Source organism: Pecten maximus, chromosome 4, assembly GCF_902652985.1.
Source record: "Pecten maximus chromosome 4, xPecMax1.1, whole genome shotgun sequence".
Lineage (NCBI taxonomy): Eukaryota > Metazoa > Mollusca > Bivalvia > Pectinida > Pectinidae > Pecten > Pecten maximus.
This window is the reverse complement of record NC_047018.1, coordinates 47,921,826-47,936,580: the sequence shown is the minus strand read 5'-3', so window position 1 is coordinate 47,936,580 and position 14,755 is coordinate 47,921,826. Positions and strand designations below refer to the sequence as shown.

General features: G+C 33.8%; 1 protein-coding gene across 2 annotated transcripts; it reads left to right on the top strand.

Annotated features, from left to right (window-relative positions):
• The first annotated feature begins 2,007 nt into the window (after nt 1-2,007).
• Nucleotides 2,008-12,790, top strand: LOC117326297 (F-box/WD repeat-containing protein 9-like). Of its 2 annotated transcripts, XR_004532462.1 has the most exons (9): nt 2,008-2,487; nt 3,227-3,366; nt 4,359-4,490; nt 6,543-6,655; nt 8,077-8,311; nt 8,663-8,776; nt 9,186-9,344; nt 10,926-11,120; nt 11,301-12,790. XR_004532462.1 is itself a non-coding variant. In XM_033882984.1 (8 exons), the coding sequence occupies exons 1-8, from the start codon at nt 2,112-2,114 to the stop codon at nt 11,019-11,021; spliced, it is 1,365 nt and encodes a 454-aa protein (XP_033738875.1). In that variant the 5' UTR covers nt 2,008-2,111; the 3' UTR covers nt 11,022-12,790. The 2 variants fall into 2 exon arrangements, 1 of the variants encoding a protein (XP_033738875.1); XM_033882984.1 differs by having other exon boundaries at nt 10,926-12,790.
• Nucleotides 12,791-14,755: the final 1,965 nt, after the last annotated feature.

Below are 14,755 nucleotides of genomic sequence, written 5' to 3'. Positions count from 1 at the left end.
TAAGTCGTTATTTATTTTAGTTTCGATTTCCAAAGGAGATCGACCAGAACATAATAAGGTACCATCAGCAAATAATTTGGAAAGACTTTCCAAGGTTATCTGATATGTCATTTATGTATAGAGTAAAACGTGGAGAACCCAATACTGACCCTTGCGAAACGCCAGCATTAGTAGTTCTGACAAAAACTTGTTGTTTCCGGTTACTGACATAATTTTCAACCACTTAAAACAAATTCCCATTTATTCCATAATTTAACAATTCTATGGAATAAATTGGATGCTTTTAAAAGTAATTAATTGCTTTCTTCATCGCCATACATACGCTTTAAATGGCTTGCTTTAAAATCTAACTCATATCAGGATCAAGAAATGGCATGCTGTAAAAGTTGAATTTATCTATAGATATTCTACAATCAGGATCAAATTCACAGTCGTATGGACAGGCCGTTCAAACACAAATAATCATGACATAGGTATTGTACTTAATCAGGATGGTAGGTCTAGATACATTTTTGCATGTTGAAAAGATGCTACAACTGCATTCAGTTATATTACGGTAAAGGTAAAATTTTGTCGCACTCAAATTTTCGTGCATTTCTACATTTAAGATTAGCAAAATGATGAATTTGCACGACCACATAGAAATATAGATATATGAAATGTTTTATTAGCAAAAACATAATGTATCACCATGCATACAGCGCAAAAACCGTTAAAATAAGATTACCACTAAATGCATGTGTGGATGTCCAGCTATAGGTACTTTCAGTACTTTGATTAGTCTACAATATCGAATGTGTTTCCAACCTGATCACGGTCAGTGGGTCAGGTGATTAGCTGCCCACTTTCAAGGCTTTTCCTTCATTCACAAAATTAATTATTCTATTGATGTTAATAATGGTATTTCTAAATATTTATTAACTGTTATTTATATCTAATAATATCAATAAAGCCTATTTCTTACAATGCCCATCAAAATGTAGTTACCTCCCCTATCTAGCTCTCTAGTTCCGGAAATAAATTTCAATTTTTTGTTTACATTCTGCAACAAGCCACTGGTGAGTAATCGGTTATTTTAGCGAATTATTCATATGATAACCATTCTTTCCCAAGCTTTTAGTTTCCTGATTCGACGGCATCTGTGCTTTACGATACTTAAAGACTAGTTGAAGAAGAGTCAACGAGCACAATAGAAGTCTGCAACTGTCACTGCCATTCCTTGTGTGGTTTGGATATCAGTTACATTTTTGTACATCAGCTGTACATGTATATCAACTAGCGCTTTTACTGACAGATTGAGGTTAGATAATGTGAAGCTATTGTCATGAAACATACCCTTATCGACAGATAACTATATAAATTTACATTTACGATATTTTTATGATGGATGTGTTCAACAAGATTTTTTGATTATTTTTTCTGTAACATACGTGTACTTATGAGACCATTATCTAACACCATGCAAAATTTCATTACTCCCTGGTCACTCATTAGGTGCACCCCTACAGACTGGGCAAAACACCACATATTCTTCTGCTTCTTCTTCCGTCTATGGAATAGACTTTTAGAAAAGAGTGTGTAACATCCCTCCTCGCAGCTTAACTAGACAGGTTTTAAGAAAATCAGCTTCAGCATGGATTATCTCCTTTTTGACCATCAACAGCTATACTAGCCCGAGTATCATCTGGCCAGATATATATACAATGTATGGTGTCATGGCCAGAGGAGACTCGGGCTAAAGCTATACATTCTTCAGTATAAATAAGATTACTCGCAAAAAAATTCTATATCATAGAAATATTTGGTTGTCCTTTCTGCATTTTATACCAATTTTCTTTCAATCTTGTATCAAAACCGGAAATGGGTACTACAACATACTAAGATATAGATATCAATTCTTTTATTTTCTGATACTTTCCATTTTTTTTGTCTGAAATTTGACAGCAACATAAAAAAAACACACTTCACACATACAGCTGTATTTAAATGACCACAGCTGTTGACAGGACTTTAAACAATATAAATCAAAGCATAAACTTAAATAATACTAGAAACAATTCATATCTGTCATAATTTTCATTTATTTCCCACAGAAGGCATTTTCCAGGAAAATGGCATCTGGTCAGGAAGCGACATCTATGGAGCAGAGTGATGTGACAAATTCACCAGCTCCTGTACCTGATTCAGATCTTCAGTCAAATAAAGAGGATGAAAGAAATGAACTTTTACAAAAGTCTATCGAAGATGGAACAGAAGGAGAAGGAAATGACAGTTTTACATTACTGAAAGATTTGGAAGCCGAGTACCTCACAATAGAAACACTGCCTGTTGAAATTCTGATGCACATTTTCAACTACCTCGATGCCAAGTTCATTATTGAAACTCTTGGACAAGTTTGTGTTCTCTTCAGGGATTTATTCAGTGGAGAAACCTACTGGAAGACAAGATTAAGTAAAAGATGGCCCAAACACTATCCACCAGTATATGGTATACAAAATATAGATATTTTACAGTGGCTGACTACCGTATTTATCCTCAAATAAGCTCTCTCCTCCTGTTTAAAACTTGAGTATAAAAGTTGATGGAAGACTTATTTGTAAAAGAATTTTATATTTGTGGCTTACTATTTTAATCTTTATTATTCTGCAAAAAAATGAATAAGGGGGCTTATTTGTGAATGACCTTAAGCTTAGTAATTTGTTATTTTTTCATTCTGCAAAAAATGCATAAGGCAGTTTTTTGTGAATTACTTTAAGTTTAATATTTTATCATTTATGATTCTGAAAAAATGAATAAGGGGGCTTATTTGTGGGCAGGTGCTTATTTTCTGATAAATAAGGTAATATAGTTATTGTTTGGTGAAAATATATCAAAGGCATTGCACTTATTGAGTAAAAAAATATGTTTAAAATGTTGCCTGTCCTGATAAATATTTTAAGATGGTTTTCCCGTTTAAATATTAATATTAAATTGATCAAACCTATTGTAACTAACCACTTTTAACGTCGATTATTTTCTTCCAAGTTTTGGGATCAAAGAATCAAACCAATGGATAACCTTTGATAAGATGTTAGATAAAAAGTAGTCCAAGTTCCCTCTGGTCCTGACACCTTGTCTGGTGTTGGCCTGCACCATACCTGGTGTTAGGGTCAGAGGAAACTCTGCAGTCTCGCGCGGGGCCAAATGAAACTCAGAATAAATAAAAAGTTGTTGTTCATGCTTTCAGAGGAAAACTTTAACTGGACCGAGGCCTGTGTAGAACGTGAGGAACAGCACAGGGTTTGGAGCAATCCAAAAGAAACATGTGTTCACATATCCTACAAAGAAAGCATCTATGCATCTGTGGATTCTGTGCATCTCATGAAGGTACTGTTAACAGATTGGTTAAGTCCATAAGGGGATATGACATTTCAGGTCCCTGTGACCTATATTGTCATCAGGCTTTGTTCTTCATTGAGCGCCATCTGCTGGCCTGCTCTACACCTTTGCTTTAAAATTTTATGCTCTTCCCAAATGCACGAATGAATTTCAACAAATTTTCCACCTAATTATACTGGAAGTTGACTAATTACAAAAGCAGATTAAAATTCAGATATATTTTGGCATCTGCAACTCTTTTTCTATTTAATTAAAATAGATGAATTCAGTTATAACATAATTATAATATGTACTCATAAATAATTAAAAAAATATATACATATCATACAGATAATAATGACGACTAGATAAACAATTAATTTCCATTTTTGGGGCTACATCTTTCTTCATTAGTACATCAGTACTTCAACCATTATAAATAAACATTGTGTGGTGATGGAGTACCTAAGCAGGTATATCTTCCTCACAACTGCCTCATACTAGTTCATGCAGATTTTTTTTTTTTAGATATTGGTGTTGATTTATCATCATTATGATACCTAGAAAGGAATCACTATCAATAAATTACAAAAATGTAAATATTTTAAATAATGTTTTTAGCATGGAAAGATGAGGAGGAAGCTAGTATAAGTTGTGCTCGTAAATCAGGCCCTGCAGTAATATATGTACCATATTTGTCTGTAAATAAGCCCCTGCCTATAAGTAATCCTTGTCCACAAATTAGCCGGATGCCCATAAATAATCCCCTTCCATAAATAAGCTCTATACCCACAATTTTAATAATTAAGCCCACATCTTCATTTCTGCATAACTGTCAACTTTAAGAATTGAAAGGTAAAATGGTTCGCATTCACAAGTAAGTCCTCCCTAAACTCTAATACTCAATACTTACACAACAGAAAGAGTTTATTATATGTATAATAATCCAATCATTATATTATATGTTATATTTAACTGATCATCTGATTGGTTTTGAACAGGGAGGGAAGCTGCTTGCCACTGGATCACGAGACCGATATCTCAACTTGTTAGACTTGACCAAATATGATGAAAAAGATCCTGCAGCTAGCATGAAATTGATGAACATGGTTTCTAGTGACAAGAAACATAAGGTATGATGCTTTTGGATTTTTTAGCTATTATGGTAAGAAGCAGTATTGTAGATGTATCCGTCTTTCAAAATTTCCTATGTAGGTTCTCTGGTAGGGTAGTTGTTAAACTTTTGAGACTGATCAGGGAACCTAAATTAGATTCAGCTGTGAGATGTCAAGGTCACTGTTGATAAAAACATGAGATTGCCCAGGACAGATATAAATATGGTTGTAATTGCCCAAAGTCAGGGTCATTTATCATCCCCCAACGAAGTTGGCGGGGATTTACTAATGGATTTCATCAGTCCTTGCATCCATCCTTCCTTCCTTCCTTCCTTCCTTCCTTCCTTCCTTCCTTCCGGATATGCTTTCCGCACAATATTTTTTTTAAGGAATGATCAGATTTTGATGAAACTTGTTTTGTAGAATAATTACCTAAACCCCTCACTCAAGTTTAATTATTGGCATATTTCGTTTTCAATTGTAGCCGAGTGGTTAATGTGTCACATCACTTAATCACTAGTCCTCCACCTCTTGGTTGCGAGTTTGAAACCAATGTGGGACAGTTGCCTGGTACTGACCCTTTGGTCGATGGTTTTTCTATTGGTTACTCAGACTTTTGCACCACCTCCAAAACCTGGCACGTCCTTAAATGACCCTGGCTGTTAATAGGACACTAAACAAAATAAACAATAAACCAAACCTCTACCAGTTGATCATCAATGTGTTTTTTGACAGAGATTAACAAGTTTTCAGTAGAACAGATTATCAGTTTTATACTTGTGTCTAATCCAATTTGTGTTTTGACAAATAAAATACATTTAAATCAAATAGAAAAATTTGAATATAGAACTTGTAATGAAAGGTCAAGGTCACTGTTACTAAAACCAGATTTTCATTATTTTTGAATCAATGTGCTCGCTCTAGTAGCCATGTCTTATCTTGATGAAACAGCACTGGTATGTTTGCTTAAGACCTACAGTTGAAAAGTCTGAAGATTGCTAGTTATCATATATCAAAATCAATCTCATAAAATCCTTTGAATTTCCCTAAAACATATTCCTTGTCATCATTCTCTGTCTGCCATTTCTGACAGCCTTTTATGCAATTTCACACACCTTTTCCTTTGAAATATCTTAAGAGGTTTAGGAATCATCATTAAGAGCCATCATTACTAAAATCACAATTTTACAGAGAATCTCTGGAAGGTTGAGGCTAATGTGAGTCATTCTTGTTTGTTAAATCCATTGAATGTTGCAATTGATGCATCACTTTTTAACTTAATTTAATTACATTATAATCTTCTATCGGTTAAACTGGGCGAACTATAGTTTTCATCTCCATCCGTCTCGTATGTATATTACGTACATTAATATTTGTCACCTCCAAACGTTTCTATATTTTCATATACCCTGATAAAGTATTATGTGTTGTACCAGGGGCCACGGTGGTCGAGTGGTTAAGGTGTCCCTACACTTTAACACTAGCCCTCCATCTCTGGGTTGCAAGTTTGAAACTTACGTGGGGCAGTTGCCAGGTACTGACTGTAGGCCGGTGTTTTTTTTTTCGGGTGCTCTGGCTTTCCTCCACCTCCAAACCTGGCACGTCCTTAAATGACCCTGGCTGTTAATATGACGTAAAATAAAATATGAAAGTACTTTTATACCAGTATTTTGTTTTGTATACACCTGTTGACCTTACAGGCAGCTTAATTTCTTCAGAGAATTTGATCAAAATTCACACAATGATAAAAGACCATAATATCACAAACAAATTCAAAATTCAGGGTTAGTAGGTCAAGGTCACTGTTAACTGTTACTATTTTTAGTGGGGGCAAGTACAGGATATGAAAGGCAAATACCAATACCCGTATACTTGCTTCAATTCCTTATTCAAGTGCATTTGTTTTTTATGTCATTTTGTCTCTTGCCCATTTTGCTCGTATTTTTAATCACATTTTTTGGCCCTTATGACCTTTATAGCGTTGATGGGCAGTTAAACATTTTAACTAACTAACTAACTTGTCTGTAAGGAAAAACTTCTAATTTTGAAATTAAACAATTTTTCCTGAAGGGTTGGATTTGGTCTCTGGCATCCTACGACAATGTTTTGTGTTCAGGATCCTGGGACTGTTACGTTAAGATGTGGGATTTAAACGCTGACCTAGCAGAAATCAACAAATTCAAGTAAGATTGACTTTTTGTTTTTTAAGAAACAGATCTTGAGAAAAAAATAGTTCTTAAGAAACATCTTGTCAGAAAAAGATTGTTTTTAAGAAACAGATCTTCAGAAAATGTTTTTTATATATCTAAAAATGTGCCCTTCAGAAAATGTTTTTTATATATGTATCATAGTACAAAAATGGTCATTTTAATAATTAGTGATATTTCAGGTATAAGTAAATTGTAGGAATATTTCAACATGAGACTATGGAATTTATATTGTTTATATTTTATTACTAGACATTTGAATTAGCTTGGCAGTCAGTTTTATTAGAATCGTATTGTATTTTAGAAGCTTTGATGTTTTTAGGAGTCAGCCAGGTAAACTGGATTAGCCTTAATTGAGTTGACACATATCTACCTGTGAACCCTCCAGCTGACAGGTGGTCACTCAACAGGCTCAATTAAAGTAATTGTAGGATAAACACTTTGAGACAGAATAGGGACTTTGTATGATTTACTACTGACCATAGCTGTTAGGTAATTGGTGTCAACATATCTTAATTACTATAGGCACCATCTAATAATTAAACTCCACCTCTTACTATTTTATTAACCAATGAAATTGAATGTTATAGTTTTGACTGTTTTGTAAAAAGTATACATAAATAGTTTTTAGAGAGAGAGAGGGAGTGCAGAAGGAGAGAGCTAGATTAGGACCCAAGCGAGTGTGAGGGTGCTGGCCTTTTACAAGGACCCGTAGACTCTGACCAACTTTGAAGTAGGGGCCAGCACCAGAGTGGACAATTTATAAAGAACTTCTGTATTGGTTGAACCCTAGTGAAATATTGATTCCAGTGAATAAAATAAATATCGAAGAAGAAGAGACTGTCTCCATATTGTTTCAAAGGAAATTACAGTTCACCACGGGGTATATATAAAAGGGGTTTCATCAGGGTGTGGCTTATTCTACCAATGCTAATTCCCCAAACCAATAACTGTGTAGCCACATCCTGACGGACACACCCCACACAAGAAACACACACACCCCGCAATCAGCGTGGTGACATATCTAAAAATGTGCCTAGGGCAATATATATTAAAGTTCTGTTAGTATATATAGACACTTCATTGAGAACTCGAGTAAATAAAATTAGCTCAAATGCTAATTTGCATAAAAACTATAAAATGTCTGTATGATAAATGCCTCGCTGTCACTTGACACCTCGAAATATAGTTTGGTGAGAGTGGCATCAGCAGTTCCTAAGATTATAGTAACATTGCATCGGTACGCACCTTGTCAAGATGGGAAGAGATCTAGAGGCGATGAACATTGGTAACATTTTATGCCCCCATTTCATGGCAGGGGCATAGAAAATAATAATTTTTACGAAAGGAGCTTTAGAGATTTAATTTTACTTATATTTCCAAATGGACATTTCTAGGTGCAGATCTGCTATTCTTGGACTCCATGTAGAGCCAAATTGGATAGTGGCTGCTGGGTACAACCAGTTCCTCTACATGATTGATCCTAGAGATGGAACGGGTCAGAAAAAGAAATTTCATCGTCGTCCAGTTCTCTGTGTTGTCGCCGACGACAAATATGTAATAAGTGGTAGCGAGGACAAGACCATGGCCATTTACGATAGACGTGCGGGCCGTGTATATAAAACTCTACAGGTAAGTAATGCGTTTGAAGGATGATACACTGGACATAAATCTCTGTCACAGATTTTCCATCACTCCAGTAATCGACCAGATGGGTTTGTCCGGGTACACCAGTTTGGGTTTGTCCGGGTACACCAGTTTCCTCCCACAGTAAGACCCCTCGTGCACTTCCATCCAAGCCAACAAGAGTGATTAAAATATTAATAAAGTTGATATGATTAAATTCTCAGTTATGATACATGATATGCAGATGTTCGATTGCATGGGTTGAAAAAGGTCCTAAAGTCAATGTAACTTATGTACATGTACTTTTAAATCAGGAAGCAGATAATCATTTTTTCGAAATTCTATTTTATGATATAGACAGAAAGCTATGCGATGAGTCTGAGTTTTGGTCATAACCAGCTGTGGATGGGAGATCGTGAGGGACAAGTACATCTCTACGACACGACAAATGGAAGTTTTGATATTGTCCAGGTAGGTAAACAAAATGTTTACATGTTTTCTAATTTGAAATATTTGTACACAAATAAAAATGTTACATGTTTTCTAATTTGAAATATTTGTAAACAAGATAAAAAAAGGTTATATCTTAAAAAAATAAAGGACTCTTGTTTGAATGAAAGATAAGCATATACTGTATATACAGCAATTTAAAATTTCAAACCTCAGAAAAGTTATTTATGCCATAAAAAAATTATATTTGACAAACCTAATAAAGTATGTGAAAACAGCACATTTTAATTTTTTTAAAAAAATACGTAGTGATTTAACTTCTAATTCGATGTTGGATTTATAACTTTTGTTCAATCGTACAATGAATAAAAGTTTTTTTCATCTTTGATATGGTGCACTTCCTTCTAACATCGTGACCATTTTTTGTCAGTCCTACGATGTTGGCCATACTGGTAAGGTGACAGGGGTACATTATACAACCGGAGCTTTATTCACTTGCTCCACGGATAAAACGGTGAAAGTCCTTGAGCCGTCCAGAAACCCAGAGGTCATTTCCACACTGGACAGTCACAAAGGAGAAGTGGCAAGGGTAAGTGATTATTTTATCATGTATTAGACAGTACACAGGGATTTGTACAGTATATTACATTTATACTGACGGTAAGGGTGGAAATTGGTGCCAATTCCCTGTGTACTGGGAATTCTGGGAATTCTGTTAAAACACATGAGGGTAAGATGTCATTTCATCATTTAAGAATTTATGTCAATATTTTTTAGTTTCATGGTTTGCAAATTGTTTGGATATGCCTAGCGGATTTTGAAAAAGTTAGCAGACAATTTTCTTTTCATACCCCTATGAAACTAAAAAATATTGACATCAATGCTTATAATTAATTTCTGAAAATGTCTTTTCAAATTAAATCACATTTCATGTACAATTTTACTTACCTATAAGGGATTCTTTTGAACAAATCAATACACAACGCCAATGGTGTATTTTGACATCTTATTTTCGTGGCATTCAATTTTGTTTTCATAGAGGTATGAATATAAAACCTTAACCAATCAGAAAGCTGCATTCTGCATACAAACAATGGGAAATCAATTACGTACTGTTACACAGGGACCTGTATTTATAAAGGACATACTCTGTACAGACGTTAGGTTTGACTATTGGTTCCAAGTGTCTGTGTACAGGTAGTTCAGGCACATCCTATTCTGTTTAAGCACATTTTAATTGACCTGCAAATTTCATTCTGGATTTCCATCTAGCCCCTGATGAGTCCTAAAAGGGCAAAGTAACTGAATGATGATACATTATGGCATATATGTTTATTGTATAGAAATTATATTCAAAGACATTTGTGTGTCTTTGTCTGTTCAACCACAAGAAATCTTTAGGATATATCTATAGAAAAAAATTTTAGGGGATAAATATGACATTGTGTTGGCACAATTCTATAGAAGTTCATTGATTTTCTCTAAATTCATTGGGGAATTTATATGCTTACTGCAATTTTCACAATATGAAATTTATTTCTATGAATTTTACTTTAAACTGATACAGAACATTTTGTTATTTAAAACAATTGAAGGATCATTTCATTCCAAGCATGTAGTGTGAACTGGAAAAAGATGTTATAATATTATTCTGTTACAATATGTGTTGAAGTCGTGTACCTTTTGAAATGGCTGACATACTGCAATCTTGCAATTCAACAATTGAAATTTGTTATTACCATATATTGTAAATTGGAATGTGATCTATCGATATTTCTCAAATTGTCTCAAGTTGTGAATGTTTAAATTTTAAACTGATCAGGGAAACAGATTTGCTAACAGGCAGGAATCTTGGATTTTGACAGTTAAAAGTTAATGCTATATCTCAGAATGTATACAAGAAATCTTTCCCAAATTATTTTTAGCATATAAGAATAACAAAAATAGAGTCATTTGGTCAATACACTATGTCGATAAAGAGATAATCGCTAAGAAAGATTGAAAAAGTGGTTTAAAGTTTAAACTTGCATAATTAAAAAGAACACATATTATACAATGATTGGCACAAAGATCTTTCCAGAATTTCTTGTTAATAGAAATATGCAATGATTCACAAGTTATTTGAACTTTTTATGCATATACAATAGATTGATATGTTTTAAATTTTCAGTTGTCATTCCAAAACGGAACATTGGCCAGTGCTGGAAGTGATTGTAGTGTTCAAGTGTGGGTACCAAAAACAATTTATCAGAGCTACCACGAGTGATACTTGTGGGTACCAAAACCAATTTATCAAATCTATCACATGTGATACTTGTGGGTACCAAAACCAATTTATCAAAGCTACCACGAGTGATACTTGTGGGTACCAAAAACAATTTATCAAAGCTACCACGAGTGATACTTGTGGGTACCAAAAACAATTTATCAAAGCTACCACGAGTGATACTTGTGGGTACCAAAAACAATTTATCAGAGCTTCAACGTGTGGTACTTGAATGTACCAAAAACAATTTATCAGAGCTTCAACAGGTGATACTTGAAGGTACCAAAAACAATTTATCAGAGCTTCAACAGGTGATATTTGAAGGTACCAAAAACAATTTATCAGAGCTTCAACAGGTGATATTTGAAGGTACCAAAAACAATTTATCAGAGCTTCAACAGGTGATATTTGAAGGTACCAAAAACAATTTATCAGAGCTACCACGGGTAATATGTGTGGGTACCAAAACCAATTTATCAGAGCTACCACGGGTAATATGTGTGGGTACCAAAACCAATTTATCAGAGCTATGTCCGCATGACTCCTGAGTAAAGTGGATAATGTTTAATTTCGAACTATCTTTACAAAAGAAAGACAACAGAATAGGGAAATGTAGACAATAATATTGCTTCCTTTCTTGTAAAACCAGAGGCTATTTCATGTTTTCTTTTCTGTCTGTCTGTCTTTCAGGGCCGAGATGTGTTCCTTTTTGTCATCAGTAAATGCTATGACATGAAATTTTATATTTTTTCCTTTTTGAATTAGGGCCCTTTGTGCTGACAGTGAAATATATAGCTTGTGGGAACGTGTGCAGGTTATTTTATTTTTCACTAATTTCGAAAATACATTCTGTATGATTAAAGAAGTGAGAAAAAATACATTGCATATGATATTGAAAATTATACTGCCCCTATCCTAATTTCAGTGAAAAATATATCCGTTATTCATATTTCCTTGAAATGTTAGGTAGGAATACAAAAATACATCCATCATCTTTTTCCTTTAACCATTCGGTAAGAATACAAAAATAAATCTGAAATCCATTTTCCTTGAACTGTTTGGAAAAAATACAAAAATAAATCTACCAGGTATTATCAATTTTACTTGAACCGTTTGGTAAGAATTCAAATACATCTGTTATCCATTATCTTTGAGCCGTTTTGTGATAATACAAAAATGTGTCCATTACCAATTTCCCTTGAATAATTTGGTAAGAATACAAAATACATCCATTATACATTTTCTTCAAAACATTCGCTAAGCATACAATAATACATCCGTTATCCATTTTCCTTGAACTACTTAGTAAAATTACAAAAATACATCCGTTATCCATTTTCCTTGAGCTGTTCAGTAAAATTACAAAAATACATCATTATCCATTTTCCATGAACCATTTGGCAAGAAATATTTGAACAGTTGAAAAAACACAAACAGAAGTATATAATCACTGACCTGTGGGTGGATGGGACCACGACAACAATTTTACTCTAGTTGTTCAATTTGGTAGCATTATATTTCACTGTTTATGCTGATTTGACCAGACAAGACAGATAAGAACAAATTATTATCATCAATGTAGATCTGCTAGATCAACTGACTAACTCTAGATCTGTTTAAATGAGATTGCATCTGTTAATTATGATTCAAGTACATAATTAGTTGCTTTGTTCTTTTTCAGAAGAGTCTTTCTGGAAACAGTTTTGATATGAAATGAATTAAAATCAATCATTCATTTTTGAACATAGATCATTTTCAAGTCATTTTATCAAAAAAAAAAAAAAAAAAGATAAATAAAATAATGTGAATAACGTAATTTTAACTACATACCAGCCGGATGAATTCCACCAGCAGTGTTTTCAATATTTATATGAGTGCTGATTGATAAGAAGTTGTGATCCGCATATTGAAGGATTTGAATTTTGCCTGACATATTTTATTCGTATTCAACATATTTGCCACGGTGTTTTAGGGCCTCAATGCCACTTTTCTTGGCTGTTCAGAAAGTCATTCACTGCATGTTAGGGTTAGGGTTAGGGATCTGAAATAGCTGTTTTCAGTTTTAGAAATAGATGAAAGTCTGATGGAGTGAGATCAGGTGAATGAAGCGGATGCTCAATCAATTAAAAGCCACAATCATAAATGGCAGCCATAGCAATGACAGACTCTTTACCTTAAGCCCTAACCTTAACCGATTTTGTCCATTTTGCAAAAGGCGCTTGTCCTGTTTACTTTAGAGTGCTAGCTGGTCGATATAAACTAACCAAATGAGACCAGTCATTGGATACACGGCCCTATATAGTCCGAGAACAGTAGTCCTACTGTAAGAACATCATTGAGTACCACCTTCAAAACGAGGCTCACAACATATCAATCAACCCTCGTAGTGCTGGACAAGATTAGGCAGGAGGTATGTTGATCGAATTGAAAAACAGGAAAGAATAGGTATGTGTTCAGAAAATGTCTTGCTCCATGTCCATATTGTTTAGTTGTTTGTATATCTTCGACTACTAAATTTGAATGTTGGGATTTTTTTTTTTGTGTTACATGTATATACATTTGTTTTGGCTTATACTGTAACAGTTATCACATTACGTAAATAACGACAATCAATATACATGACATATTTATATATATACTTATTCTTCATATAATTAATGAAGTATAACTAGAATACTTAAAGTTAATGCAATAAGGTTTTTAAGATGAAAAATCTGGTTTAACAAAATGGTGCTAAATTCAAACCAGAAAAGTGTATTTTATGTACACTGTAGGTCACTGGTTGTACAATAATACAGATAATCCAGAGTGTTCATTCTATAAGTGACCGGTTAGAGGGACCATTTTTCACTAATAAGTACATGGTCTACTGAAAAATGAAACTGTCATAGTGTCTCGCTCAAGATGGCCGCCACGTTTTGTTGTCGTTACATATCTAATCTTCCTATTGACTTGCAGACAAAAACCCAGGAACTCTTATTTTAGATGTGTTTCTTATTCCCATTTTCTGTTGTCATTAGAGATGAATTTTTGAAATTTGCTTCAGTTAAATTTCATGAGGCTGATATTTTGTGGTTATCTCGGTTGTACCTAGTTCAGGGGTATTCAATTTCGCGCACTGATGCTTTGTAAGCATTGTGCTCTAATCACTTACAGATGGTTGCTTGTATATATAGATATTTTTTGTGTATATGTTTTCGCGCTATGCTTGATGACAGGGAATATAGTGAAATTAAATCCCTCACGAATATTATAAATTTATACAGTAACCATATGAAAATTACATAGTATGATAAATTAATAATTACTTGAGTATATAATACTGATAATTATGTATTGAAATTAGCTGCCTTTAAAGATTATATTTCTATTTTACAGATGTAGATTAATTGGAAATATACATATGTATATGTGTTTGTTTAACCAGACTCTGTATCATTTTGTATAGTATATATATTCAATGATAAATCAACAAAACAAATACATAATGTAACTGTCAATGATGATAGGGTTATGTTATTTACATATATGTTTTGTGGATTTTGAACAGTTATATCTGTGATGAATTTAAGGATCAATTCCTTTATCTATTTTGGTCTGCATTCATGTATGCATAGGAGCTTGGATTGCAATGGTTTTTCAGCCGCCCCTGTCTGGAAAATTCTTGGAATCCGGTGTCGTGTTTGAATTTACATCTATTGTGTTGAAATAATTTTTATAAGATAATATACACA